The sequence below is a fragment of the Phodopus roborovskii genome, unplaced genomic scaffold (genome assembly GCF_943737965.1).
Source record: "Phodopus roborovskii unplaced genomic scaffold, PHOROB, whole genome shotgun sequence".
In the NCBI taxonomy this organism is placed as follows: Eukaryota; Metazoa; Chordata; class Mammalia; order Rodentia; family Cricetidae; genus Phodopus; species Phodopus roborovskii.
This window is the reverse complement of record NW_026126541.1, coordinates 3,937,017-3,950,922: the sequence shown is the minus strand read 5'-3', so window position 1 is coordinate 3,950,922 and position 13,906 is coordinate 3,937,017. Positions and strand designations below refer to the sequence as shown.

Here is a 13,906-nt window from a genome sequence, read left to right as displayed (position 1 = left end):
GAAAGAAAAACAATCTGCCAGATGTCACGTCGCATACCCACAACCCCAGTATTTGGGAGATGGAGGCAAGAAGATCAGGAATTGAAGATCATCCTTGGCTGCGTGGGGGTTCAAGGCCAGCTGACATGAGACTCTGTATCAAATACGTACGTATGGATCTCTCCTATTGGAAGGGTTATGACCACACAATGGAGCACGCTCCCAAAATGCATGGCTTGAGGCAAGTGGAAGCCACTTTAGAGGAATCTGCTTCTGTTTCCTTAAGCTAAACAATCGAGGACGCTTGATAAAGCAAAAGAGAGATTAAAACCAAGGAGTCAGAAGAGTGGCATCTGCCCTCATCTGTCAGTAGGGGGCTTGAGTGACCTTGAGGTTGACTTTGAACCTCAATTTCCTGCCTTGCAAAACAGATAGTTGACCTACAGGACCTCAGCAGTGAATCATGGGAACACAGCCTCTCCCATCACAGTCCTGTCCCAACTATCATCAGAAGCATTCCTCTGAGGCGTTTATTAATGAATTTTCAACTTCATCCCTGAGAGAGCATGGGGTAGCCAGTCCCACCTAAGGTGGCTCTTTCAACGGTGTCCAACTGTTTCTCTTGAGTATAGTAGTAAGAGCCGAGCCGTGAGGGACCTGAACCCACACCACAACCCTAATCATGTCTTAACTATTCACTGGGTTCCTTGGCAGGTTGCTGCCCCCCAGTGGTACGCCGTAGAAACACACCTGTCTAGTACCTTGTCAAGTGTACATACTGCATTTTCTTCTTCCTCCCAAGGGTCAGAACCCAGTCCCTATGCAGACGGTCAGAACATTCTTATTTGTAATAAGTGAAACATTTCCACAGCAACGGGAAGATTCGAGCTCACTGCTATAAACACCAAGTAGGATCTGTCCAGAATAGAAGATGCCGACCTTACTCTTGTACTAGGACTCAGAGAGCTGGCAGCGGGTTATTTATTCCAGGTCTCCTGCAGGCTGTCAAAACCCATAGGGCACATTCTGGGGACATTTGCTGATGCTCCAGGAAAGAACTGAAACAGCTTCCCAGCTCAGTCCCCAGGGCTCAGAATACAATGATTTATAATGGTTACTAATTGATCTGTCAACGTCATTCCCAGCGTGTTGGTAGAAAGCGTGTGTTATGGGGTCTGGACTCCCATGGGTCAGATGAAATCTCATCATAGAGAATTTCAAACCCACAGATGCGACTGTCTCCCCACACTTACTTTCTTCTCTGATTGTGCCACATAAAGAAAACCTTATTTTACGCTTGGTTTCCTTTACGTATTGGGTGTTTTCTGTGGGAATTTGTCTCTGTGCCTTCACTGGACAGCAAACTTCCTGAGGGTGAGTGAGAGGACTCGCTTTGCTCAGGGCTCTATCTTCTGTTTGAAGGGTGATGCACATTTTGGGTAGTCAGTAAATATCAAATAAATGTAAAGTTTCACATGTATTCTTCCTTGCTGGCTGTCAAAATGGAAACTATGATGTCTAATTCCACTTATTTTTGATGCAACGATGATGCCTTTCCCTGCCTGGGTTTTGGTAAACCCTGCACAATGTTTTCCCACAAGGGAAAATGCCCTCGATAGGGCTGTGTTTGGTGTTGGTGAATAGGATTTTTCAAAGGTGAGCTACCTTTGAAACACAGAGATGTCTCCGTTGGTGGTTGCTGGGACACTTACTGCTTGAGCAGGTGGCTTCTTTAGGGCTGGGGGACATCGGCCGTGCACAAAGCTGACAAAGGCAGTCTCTCCCATTGAAGGTGACTCGGTCTCCCGGTGGAAACGGGCGCCTGGAAAGACATGTGCCCTCAAAGTCATTCCAGCAATTTCATTCCCTCCCCTTACACCTTTGCCTGCTACCCCTCTGGTGCAAATTGATTTCTTGGAGGCGCACCAGCCTGGGTGTCTGCAATGTAGCCATGTCCCAGCCCGCCAGCTGGTCCCGGGCCAAACAAATACACATGCTTCATTGTGAGCAAGAAGGGGACACACCAGCTCTACAGGCTCCCCAGGTAGGAAGAAGCATGATTTAGTTCCAGGCTACAGTAGAGAGACACACAACAGCAGTGACTTCCGTAAGGAAATTCTTCATTAAAAAAGAAAAGAAAAGCATTTTAAATGTCATGGGTTCCCACTGAAACTAGGGACATGTCCCTAAGAGAACTACTTACAGGAAAATGGGGGCCTTTTTGCTACCCTGTGGGTTTTTTGGTAATTATATTGAGTTGGCTACTTGGTTCTTTTTGGACGTCGGAATTTGCAAAACACTGGGGACTCCAGTCTCTCATCAGCTAAGTGATAGGACTGGCCGCTATAAACATGTTTGAGACTCAGTAGCCTGGAGAGATTGCTCAGTGGTTAAGAGCACGTGTTGTTTTAGAAGACCCAGGTACCTCCACATGGTCTCTCACAGACATATATGACTCATACCAGGGGACCCAGTGTCCTTTTATGACCTCCGCAGGCACCAGGCATGGACATGTTACAGTCGCATGCAGGTAAAGCAACATACACATAAAATAAATTTAAGAATCAGCAGCAGGCTCCTTCTCAGAAAGACAAGTTCCTTTCCTGCTAGACACTCATCAGTGACAGCACATAGTGCACACCTCCTGCAGGAACACTAGCTCTCCATGCTTACCCAACACAAACCAATTGACCAATCGCTCTTCAGCAATGTGAGTTTTCTAACTGGGACTTTGTCAATTGGGAATTGTGGAACTCTCCAGACCAGGCAACATGAACGAGTCAGAAGCCTGCAGTCTGGTGCAAGTCCAAGCTTCTGGACCTGCATGCACTTTCACAGCCACTTAACTCATCTCTCCAAGACCCAACGCTGACAATTAACCATGGTAAACACTCGCTGGTACCTCTGGACTTAATACCACCGATATGATTGGTACCAGCCATCCAGTGTTCGTGGGGATACTATAGTCTCACACCTCCGATGTTAAAAGTCCTTGGGACATCAGTGGCTCCCTCTCTGAAGTGGTACCTTCGTTTCTTTCACTGGACAGATACAGAGGCCACAGGCAGGGGCAGGCTTCACCGACCCGCCACAGAACTGTGTTAATAAATATAAATAAAGTACACTGTGGAATACAAGTGGGTCTCTGGCTTCCCACACATTCACTAAACTTGAACGAGCCTCTAGTCCATTCTGTGAGGGGAGTATTAGAGGGCCGAGGGTCTGTAAACACAACAAGCATGGGTTCTTTAGTTTCCACTTAGGGACAGGACTGGGCGAGGCAGGCAAGATCTTTGGGGCAGGTACAGGTGCTCCTTGTCCTCGGCTGAGGTAGCTCTTTTGAGGCCATGAGAGCAAGTGTGCCTTTCCATGCGGAACTCCTGGAGTGTGGCTGACCCCACCCAAGCTTAGACCCCGTTTCCAATCAGTGAAGATCCTCTATGGTACCAGTCAAATTCTGTGTGCCCAGCCAGAGAGTCCAAGGCATCTTCCTTTTATAATGTGTGGCTCCCAAGACACAGCAGTGCATCCCCTACCCATGTCTGCTTCCTTCCCTCAGAGTGATCATTTCTATTAGGCTGTGTTACGTAGACACCTGGCGATCAGCAGTTGGCAAAGGTTTCCCTCAAACACCCATCAGTGGTGTCTCTTTAGGTTTTGTAGATCATTTGGTCTCTGTCAGGGGTCCTCAACCCTGTCACAGTACCTGACAGAGGTTCTAGCCCCTATGCAAACAAACAGCCAATAAAACTTTCTTTAAAAGAAAGACCTGCAGCTGGGCATAGTGGTATATGTTTTCAACCCCAGCCCTTGAGAGGCAGAGCCAGGCAGATCTTGCTGGGTTCGAGGTCAACCTGGTTTATACAGTGAGTTCCAGGACAGCCAGGGCTACATAGTGAGACCCTATCTCAAAAACAAACTAAAGACTAATGATTTGACCCATGAGTCGTTGCCAACCTACAGCCTACAGTGAAGAGACCATTTCGTCTTCAGGAAGAGGCGGTCCTGCTACATTGGCTAGGCTCGTCTTGAATGCCTGGACTCAAGCAACCCTCTCTCTGCCCTCCACCTTCTGAGGCCAGGACTGTGGGTACATACCTCAATGCCCAGCTATAAGAAGCCATCTGAAGCATACTGATGTAAGCACCTCCATTCCACAGTGAGCGTTTTCTCCCAAGAAACCTGTCACTGTCCCTTCCCTACTGTCTGGAGGTCCAGGTCCCTTGAGGCATTAGTTGAGCCACTTACCAACTGTCACAGAAGATACAAATAAAATTTTCCAACTCTACTGAGCTTTAATCAAGAATGAGTAGACAGCCAAGAGGAGACATGTTGGGAAGAGGCTATTTAAGACCTTGTGCTACTCCGGACCAGAGAAGCTGTCAGAAGCTTCCCCTGTGGAAGCCAGCATTTTTCTATTGTAGGGCGCCAGAGGCTTGGGAAGGATGGCCACTTACTTGCAGATGGTACAGGCAAAGCAGTTGGGATGGTAGGTCTTGCCCAGGGCAGTGACCACCTCGCCCTCCACGAACTCCCCACAGCCATGGCACCGTGTCCCGTACATCCTCTGGTAGTCCAGGGTGCACAGATAGTCCCCGTTCTTTATGAAGAAGCCTCCTTGGGCGAGGTCGCAGCCGCACACTGTGGAAAGACAAGTTTACAACTGGTCACTGCCTGCCAAATTTCTGGGCTGCATTTGCTTTCTGCCAGATGCTGGTGGCTCTCTGTGCTCTCGGCAGAGGTTTGGGGACAGGAGAGGGGACTGGAACAAAGAGCTACAGCTATGCTCTATCTCATACAAGTAAAGTCCACTGGCTGGGTCTCCACAGCCTCAGTGGTATGTCTAAGATTCAGTGGCAACCAGTCATTCTTTGCTGGAAAGACACACTGTCTCAGATGCCAACCAAGGTATCCCTGGCAGTGCCATTAGGAGAGATGCCCACAGCCTGTCCACATGGATTCCTGATTTGGGCCAAGATGGCTGAGTAATAAATTCCTACTTTAGCAACAGCTGAAGTTTCCAGTGACTGTTTTCTCCCACTTTGGAAATACTTCCCAAAGCTACGAGGCAGCCAGGGCTTGAGCTGGCTCTTGGTGGGGCAAATAGGACACACCGCTCATGTGTATGTCATTCATACGGGGGCGGGGGCGTAGGATGAAAATGGGCAGGAAAAAGAGGGACGGGAAAGGGGGCTGACAGAAAAGATGGTTTGTGATGTCAGGGCACCCAAAGAGGACACTTTGTTGGGTCTGGGTTCTGGGATCCCTTTCCAGACTTCACAGCTGTGGATGGCAGATATGGTGTAGAAAGAGTAGACGCCAGGGACCATGTTCAGACAAAACCCAAGCAGGTCACAACTTGCCCACAAACTAAGTCTAGAGCAGCTCCCTGATAAAGGCAATCTCCTGCCAGATGCTGGGAAGCCACAGCTAAAGCGGGGGGGGGGGGGGGGGACACTCCAACCTCAGCCTCTGTAGTCCAGGTTAGGTGACTGCCACACAAGGCAGGAAAGCATCTAGAATCCTTTCTGATTGTCTTATAAACAGCTAGAACAGGCCCTTGGGCAGAAGGAAGTTGTTCTCCTAGGGATTTGGGAGGACACAGGGCTACTCCGATTAATTCCTGTGATTCATTAACAGTCCTAATACAGTGGGGTCATATAACTGAAGGTGGCCATGCAAAAAGAAACTGGGAACAATGAAACTCTTCTGAACATGAGGCAGAGGCAGGTGGGTCTCCATGAGTTCAAGGCCAGCCTGGTCTTCAGAGTGAGTTCCTGAACAGATAGGGCTTCACAGAGAAACCCTGTGTCAATGCCCACCCCCTAGCTCCACACACACTCATGAACATGTAAGGACTAAAACCAATTCAAAATCAAATGTGCAGTGAGTCCGAGGTGGCAGTCACCCGTGGTGCCGTGTGGGACTTTCCTGTAGCCTTGACTCTGAACGAACATATGCACTTTGTCCTGTGCATGCCATCATCCACACAGAACAAACTCACATATTTTTTATGATTTAATAAAGCTTATCCAGGGGTCAGAATGCAAAGCCAGCCATAGTAGTTGGCCATAGAAGCTGGACAGTGGTGGTACCCTTTAATACAAGGACTCAGGAAACAGAGGCAGGTGATCTCTCTCTGAGTTCAAGGCCACAGTGGGCTACCCCAGAGTGACTCAGTCTAAAAGAGAAACAGAGCTCATGCCTTTAATCCCAGCACTAGAGGAAGAAGCAAAGAGTCTCATGTGAGATTCAGTTTCCAGTCACAGGGAGGACGGGATCTCCGTTTCAGCCTTTGTAGAGGTGAGAGCTACTGGCTGGCTGCTCTGCTTTTCTGATCTCCAGCTTGAACCCGGATATCTGCCTGTCTCTGGGTTTTTATTGTTTGCGCTACACCACACTGTGTGACACATCTCCGTTCAGGTTCACAGCTACTGTATGTTAGGGATTGTAGTGTTGTTGTTGTTGTTATTGTCAGCAATGTTTTCTGCTCTTACGGAAACATAGTAGTTTAATAATGGAAACAAAGACGTTTCCTACTCTCACTGGTCACCATGTATCAAATTAGTGTATCTTTGGATCAAACTGTTTTAGGGTGTTTGATTTCTTAAGTTCCTGATTCAGTTGCTGACTAGATTGTCTCAAAGAACAACCATTAAGTGAATTTTGGCTTGACATCAGGACAGAATTTCCAGTAATTTCTGAAACGGCTTTAAGCACACTTCTGACATTTTGTACTATGTTTTTATGCAACGTGGCTTTCTCAGCACCGATGATTACAAAATCAAAATATTGAACTCTGAGAAACACTGAAGATGCTTTTTTTTTGGTCTGGCAGCTCAAATATTCAGCCAATGCTTAATTCTTTCTGTAAAAAAAAAATGAACAAGCATATCAGAGCTAGAGAGATGTCTCCTCGGTTAAAAATAAACAAGCATACTATCCTATTAGTGCGCAAATACACTTTAGACTTCAATAAATGGTGAAAACATGTATAACAATTGTTTTAATATATATTTATGATTTGTTACCAGTAAGTTATTTTAAATACTTAGCTACTCAGAATGATATAAAAATCTCATAGGTGTTAAGGGCTTAGAGTAGAGAAAGGTTAAGAACCCCTACCTAATGAAGCAGGGTTAGCATCGTGAGGTCATGACCTCAGTAACCCCCCCCCCCTACTCCCATCAGTGGAACTCCGGGGAGTCAGGATGACACAGACACAACAAGCTTTCCACGAGGGCTCACTGGTCCATGTTTAGACCAAAGCTCCATAGCTCTGGCGTCCTTCTTGAACAATGTAACTAAGTGACCTAGAACAATGTAACTAAGTGACCTAAGCTGAGATGGTTTGCTGGAAACCAGTTTCCCTATAAATAATGCTGCCATCATCTTCTCAGCAGAGCGTTCTCCTCCGGTTACTGTCAGCACCCCGCATCTGAGGTCCTCACACCAGGTGCTCAAGGACTAGCCTAGTTCTGACCACATATGTCACATCGGAGACAATCCTGGGGTGGGGGTAGATAGGAGTCATCACTGAGGAAGTCCTCTTGCGTGATCTTATAAGTATGTAGAGTCTTTATCTATACTCCTTTGGGTTCTTTCTCCAGGAAGCTGCAAGCATGGTCTAATACAATGCAGAGAATACTTCAGGATAATTAAGTTGAATCCTGACTCATACTTGGCAAGTTCCCACCGATTTCACTCCTGGGAGTCATTGGCAAATCGGGTGACTCATTTGTTCCTTTAAATGTATTTCTCATAGCCGAGAGGACCTGGGCTGGGGATAAAAGTCACAGCCGCTTCGCGAACAGACCAAGGCTACCTTCATGCTAACACAGACCACACAGCCGGTTCCAGAGCTAAACCCAGTCCTCTAAAAGTCCATTCTGATTACCGCTTCCTTGGGTGCCTCTGTGTAAGCTTCTCTGTCTGGCTCACAGGGTTTTGTGAAATTGACACAGGCTCTCTTTAATTAAACTCTAATTCCAGGAACCTAACACAGCCCTACAAAATGACTTTGCCACACAGTTGAGAGATGACAAACTGGGCCCCGTTGTGAATTGATTTGGCTTTTCTCTAAAACTCAAAGTCAAGCCAGCTTACCCAACAACTACAGCATCATTTATGGCGCTCTAGAAAATGAGACAAACTGTGTAAAGGGGCAAGAGTCGGCACGCACACCAGGTGGTGACAGGAAAAGTCCATGCAGCTGAACTTAGAAGCTACTTAACAGGGCATCACTTAAGACCAGAAATGGTGGTGGCGTAATTGGAGCCTCTTTTTTAAAATCTCCTCTTCCCTCCTTTGTCTGCTCCTCAAGGACCCCAAGAACAGGGGACTCCCGGACACCACTTCCTTCTCCAGATAACACAAGGCCTCCCTGAGAGCTGACCCCCACTACCTCAACTCCAATCCTTGAGCAAAGGGTTCCCAATCAGTGATGTCTGTCTACTGCAGTGGTTTGCAACCTCCCCCCAATGCGGTGACCCTCTAATACAGTTTCTCCTGTTGTGGTGACCCCCCCCCAACCATATAATTATTTTCACTGCTACTTCATAACTGTAATTTAACTACAGCTATGAATCGTAATGTAAATATCTGACATGTGACCCCCTGACAGGACTGTGTGTAAAGGTTGAGAACCACTGGCCTATAGCAGTGTCCTTCAAGCTTGAGACCATGGTTGTAACTAAGCAGGGGACAGACAGCATAACCACCTAAAATGTAGTCTCTTCCAGCAGCCCCATCCTCTGGGCTCCTCTGCGGTACTCCAACGTTCTCGAGCGGCCAGGCTAGCTCCCCAGCAAACATCTTCAGGACGCATCCCTCCCCACACCTTCTTGCTCTAGCATTGTCCTCCTGCATGGAGGCAATTTTATTAAAATGGCGCTTGTGTTGCCAGGAAAAGAATTCACTGAAGAACCCAGGGCAGCCAGAATTGCCATCAGTGGAGCAAGCTGACAAGTCATTCAGGGTTTGGTGGGTCAGTGGTGCTGGTACTACATTGAGCTAGACCAATCGTCGATGGTGATTTGTCACCAAGTGAGAACAAAGGTCACCGAATAAAGAACTTTAGGAACTCAGTGTTTAGACACATGCTTTTATGAACAAGAGAGAGTTCACAAAACAGGACTATTGACTCTCAGGAAGGTGAAGAAGAATTAAGTTTTATACACCTGTTAATCAGCTCTGTAGTGAGATGTTCACCCCGCCCACACCTGCTGCACTGACCATGCCCTTTGGGGTGTGGTCAGGTGTGGGCGTGACTGGTAGAGTCTAGGTCTGGGTCCTGACCGGATGCTCTCTCTTACTTCCGGGTTGGAAACAGAGAAGATCCAAGGACATCCTTGGGGTGGGAACATGTGGTGGTCGTCTGTTTTTTGTGTAAGTGAATTCTCCCTGAATAAACCTCAATCAGCCTGTATTGTGTCCCAGAATCTAATTACCCGCTTTACAGCTCATTTTAAAAATTCCCTTTTTGTTGTGATGACAGGCATAGCGCTGTCTGACTCATCATCTTAGTCATTTTTAAGAGGACAGTTCGGTGGCGTATGTGCACCCACACGGCTGTGGTAGTTTACAGTTCAGTAGCATATGCACGTCCACACAGTTGTAGGAGTGTACAGTTCAGTGGCGTATGCACATCCACACGGCTGTGGGAATGTACAGTTCAGTGGCGTATGCACATCCACACGGCTGTGGGAATGTACAGTTCAGTGGCGTATGCACATCCACACGGCTGTGGGAATGTACAGTTCAGTGGCGTATGCACATCCACACGGCTGTGGGAGTGTACAGTTCAGTGGCGTATGCACATCCACACGGCTGTGGGAATGTACAGTTCAGTGGCGTATGCACATCCACACGGCTGTGGGAATGTACAGTTCAGTGGCGTATGCACGTCAGATTCACCCACAGGATTCAGGGAAAGGAGCTGTTTTTGAAAAGCTGGAACTCGGTGCCCACGAGGCAAGGGCTCCTTTCCCGGTACCTCCTGTTTCCAGGACATTCTGCTTCCTCCCTGGTGAACCTAATTTTTCAAAGCACCCCATGTCAGTGGATGCTCACATTTCATAATGATTAAGAACTTGGAGTGAGGGCTGGGGAGACAGCTCAGTCACTAAGAACACTGTCCACTCTACTAGAGGACCCAAGTTCAGTTCCCAGCACTCACAGGGTACCTTACAATCATCTATAACTACAACACCCTCTTCTGGCCTCTGCAGGCACCAGGCACACATGTGGTACACAGACATACATGCAGGCAAAACACCACACACATAAAGGAAAACTAAAATAATGTTTACATGATTAGAAGCTGGGGTCAAGGCTGAAAATATGGCTCAGTGGCTGAGAACACTTACTGCTCTTCCAGCCCCAACATGGGGGCTGGCATCATCCGTAACCCTGTTCCTGGGGGTCAGATACCTTTTTATGGTCTCCATAGGTGTACAAACGTGTGGTACACATACATATACATAGGTGTACACATGTGTGATACACATACATACACATAGGTGTACACACATGTGATATACATACATTCTCATAGGTGCACACACGTGATACACATACATACACATAGGTGTACACACGTGATACACATACATTCACATAGGTGTACACACGTGATACACATACATTCACATAGGTGTACACACATGTTATACACATAATACACATAGGTGTACACACATACATACATGTAGGTGTACACACATGTGGCACACATACATACACATAGGTGTACATACATGTGGTACACATACATACACATAGGCAAACACTCCTACACATAAAGTAACAGAAAAAGTCACATTCTCCCAGTGCTAACCTGGAATGAAGGAGCAGCTCACGGGTCATTTTACCACCCAGGAACCGGATGTGTGTCTCACAAGTGCCTTACTGTTGATTAAAGGTCCAAACTTTAGATTTGGAGGCCTTATCTGTGCAGAGGCAAGTCAGGCGACCTGTACTTGGTCCTATCCCCTGTTGGGGCCTGGTCAGCCCTCCCCACCCCCACCCCCAGAGGCAGGCGTCTTTGGCAATGAGTTTGGAAGGCCCATACTCCTAGGGCTTTAGTTAGTTCTCCTTGCAAGCAGCTTCACCAAGCTGCAAGGCCACTCACAGACATGGCGCCAGTCACAGACATGGCTCTGACTCAGCCATTGCTCTTTCTGTTCCAAGTTTCTGAAAGTGAATGATTTTAGAAGAACTTGAAAACATTTTTATCATTTTATTGCTTTAAAAATGTGTGTGTGTGCGCATGCATGCATGCGTGTGTGCGTGTATGTGTGTGGGCATGCCAAGTGTATGGGTACTCAGAGGCCAGGGAGAGTCTGATCGCTCAGCGCTGGAGTTGTAGGCAGCTGGGAGCCCCTGACCTGGCAGCTGGGAACTGAACGTGAGCCCCCTGGAAGGGCATCCAGGGCTCTAAACCGTTGGGCCATCGCTCCAGCCTCATCACCACTGTCCTATTATTTTGTGTGCATGCCAATGTACACACCACGACATGTGTGCAGGTCAGCTATTTGGGAGAGTTGGCTCTCTCCCTCCGCCAGACCCTGAGACTCAAACTGCAGGTGCCTTTTAACCCCAAGTCATCTCACTGGCCCTTGAATACTTTGCTTTTAAAGCAGCTCTGGTACCTTTAAAGGAAATCAAAGGTAAATGTTCTAACATGTTCATGATCATAAAAATCCAGTTGGTGAAGTTCAAAGGGAAATACGTATATTACCCTAACTTCAACATAATTCCAAGAAAAATCAGATAAACCCCAGGCCACCAGCACAGAGGCCCAGCTCGCCGCTTTCTTCTCCAGGATCAATTATTAAAACACTCCTCCCTCTCAGTCCCCCTGAATCCTACCCTGCTTCAGCATCTCTAACATCTGGCTTCCACACAGCCCTGTGTTGATGTTACCCTCTTGAATTCACACCCTATAAACCTCCGAGTAAACTTACTGGTTAAGCGGGGATATGTACATCCAAGAATTTGTACATAAAAGTTGTGAAATTATAACAGGCACACTAAAAAGAAAAAAGCTTAAATCTTAAAATAACAAATGAACTAGAGCTGCCCTGGCTGTAAAAATACCGTGGAACAGGAGGGGGACAGAGCGCAGAGGCGGCAGACCCTGGAGCAGGCAGATCTGTGCTTCAGTGGTGTGAGTGGGGCTGCGGAAAGCATCTCCAGCCTTGCCGGGGCCACAGCAAATCCATCCCCTTGCCAAGCGTGTTGAGCGAAGGGTCAGACTCTAACCCCCCTAAAGGTGGATTCAGAAGCCTCAGGCTGAAGACAGTCCCTCCATCTGCAGCTGGGGCTGCCCCCTCTGCAGGCAGCCGATTACAAGTGAGCCTGTCCAGTTCATAGCAGTAAGAGGAGACCCGGGAAACACGGTCCCTAGGAGTTTTAATGGGGGACAAGCAGCCTTCTTTACTAGACGCTGGCTGTCTGTCAGCCCAGCCCATCACAGGGCATGAAGAGCTGGGGCTGTTGCTCTGTGGCAGAACACTTGCCTAGTATGCATGAGACCTTAGCTTCATCATCTAATACTGCTCCCCCCCACCAAAGACCCCACAGAACACGAGGGTCCTTTAGCGCTTTAGAGGATCCTCCCCCCCACCCCGGGGTGGGGGGCAGGGACATACAGCCCGATTGCTGTCTCCTTTGTGACCCCGCAGGCTACGTGCTCTGGAATGCTACTTTCCCCGTGTTGAGGTCACTGCCTGTGCCGCCCTTCCTGGTACAGGGCATCTCTTGCTTTCTAGGTGGCCATGTGCTGGAGACTCAGATGCATTGGAGCCAGGGAACAGGCCACGCCCGCACATCACTCTCGGGTTATCGTTGTGAGTACCAGATGTTTCTTGTCCTCTTCCCCCACCTACTTCAATCAATCACGATCTTGTTTACATTTACTGTTTACTCTCCGATGCAGTCCATACGGGCCTTGAATTCTCTAGGTAGCCCAGGCTGTCCTAGCAGTCACCTCCATCCTCTGCCTCAGCGTGTGCGGTCATGCCCAGCTTTCCCTCCGCCTCGTCTTGTTGTGAGTGTGTGGTACACAAGCACACACTTCCGAGACCAGAGGAGGGTGCCTGGGGTCCTGCTCCGTCACACTCCATCTTACTCCTCTGAGACAGGGTCTCTGGCTGAACTTAGCTAGGGCTGGCAGTCAGAGAGCCTGATGGAGCGCCTTCCCGTCTCATCTCTACTCTCATGGTGCTGGGGTCACAGGCATGCATGGCCATGTGGGTGCTGAGGGTTCAAACCCAGATCCTAAGGCTTGCACAGGAAAACTCCCTGCTGTTGAAACATCCTCAGCCCCTCCAGGGGCCTTTTTGCATTTTTTTTTTCCTCACAGTTTTTCTTTATCAAGAGGATACAAACAGCTTATAATAGTCCTTGCTGCTGGATGCAGAGAGGTGCGCTTGAAGTGGCCGCAAAAGGTAGCTCGAAGGGGCCATTGCTGCAGCTCCGAGCTCAGAATAGCTGCACAAGGCTCACCAATGATGACGTGCGGGGGCAGCTTCTGCCAGAAATAACTTTTGCAAACGCTTGGACTCGAATGCTAAGTCTCAAAACCGGATTGAAATGGCTTTTCATTGACTTCTAAGTGCACGTCAAAAAGTCAGTGATCATTTCTGGGAGGGAAAATACTTACAAGGTCAGCCAGATAATGGGATGGGCTCCGAGGCAATGGCTTTTAGGGGTTTCTCAACTCAGATTTCAGATATATGATCACAAGAGTCCTGTTTAGAAGGGGCTCTTCTTAGAACCTCTGTTTATGAATAAATCAAAATCCTTGACCACACGAATTTGTTATAAAGTTTCATATGCAAACAAAATTGCTTATGAGCAGCACAAGAAACAAAGAATGCCACCTGAACTTCTAAAACTGTAGCAGAAATGACCTTAACATAAA

The 13,906-nt window shown here is 47.9% G+C and overlaps 1 protein-coding gene across 1 annotated transcript in view; it reads right to left on the bottom strand.

The window, feature by feature from the left end:
- The window catches only part of Ablim1 (actin binding LIM protein 1), a 160,963-nt gene that overhangs the window by 109,372 nt on the left and 37,685 nt on the right, over positions 1-13,906 (bottom strand). Inside the window, exons 3-4 of the mRNA XM_051200032.1 lie at positions 4,437-4,620; positions 1,692-1,801 (exon numbers count right to left, since the gene is read on the bottom strand). Coding sequence (XP_051055989.1) covers positions 1,692-1,801; positions 4,437-4,620 — 294 coding nt within the window. The remainder of the gene's footprint in view (positions 1-1,691; positions 1,802-4,436; positions 4,621-13,906) is intronic.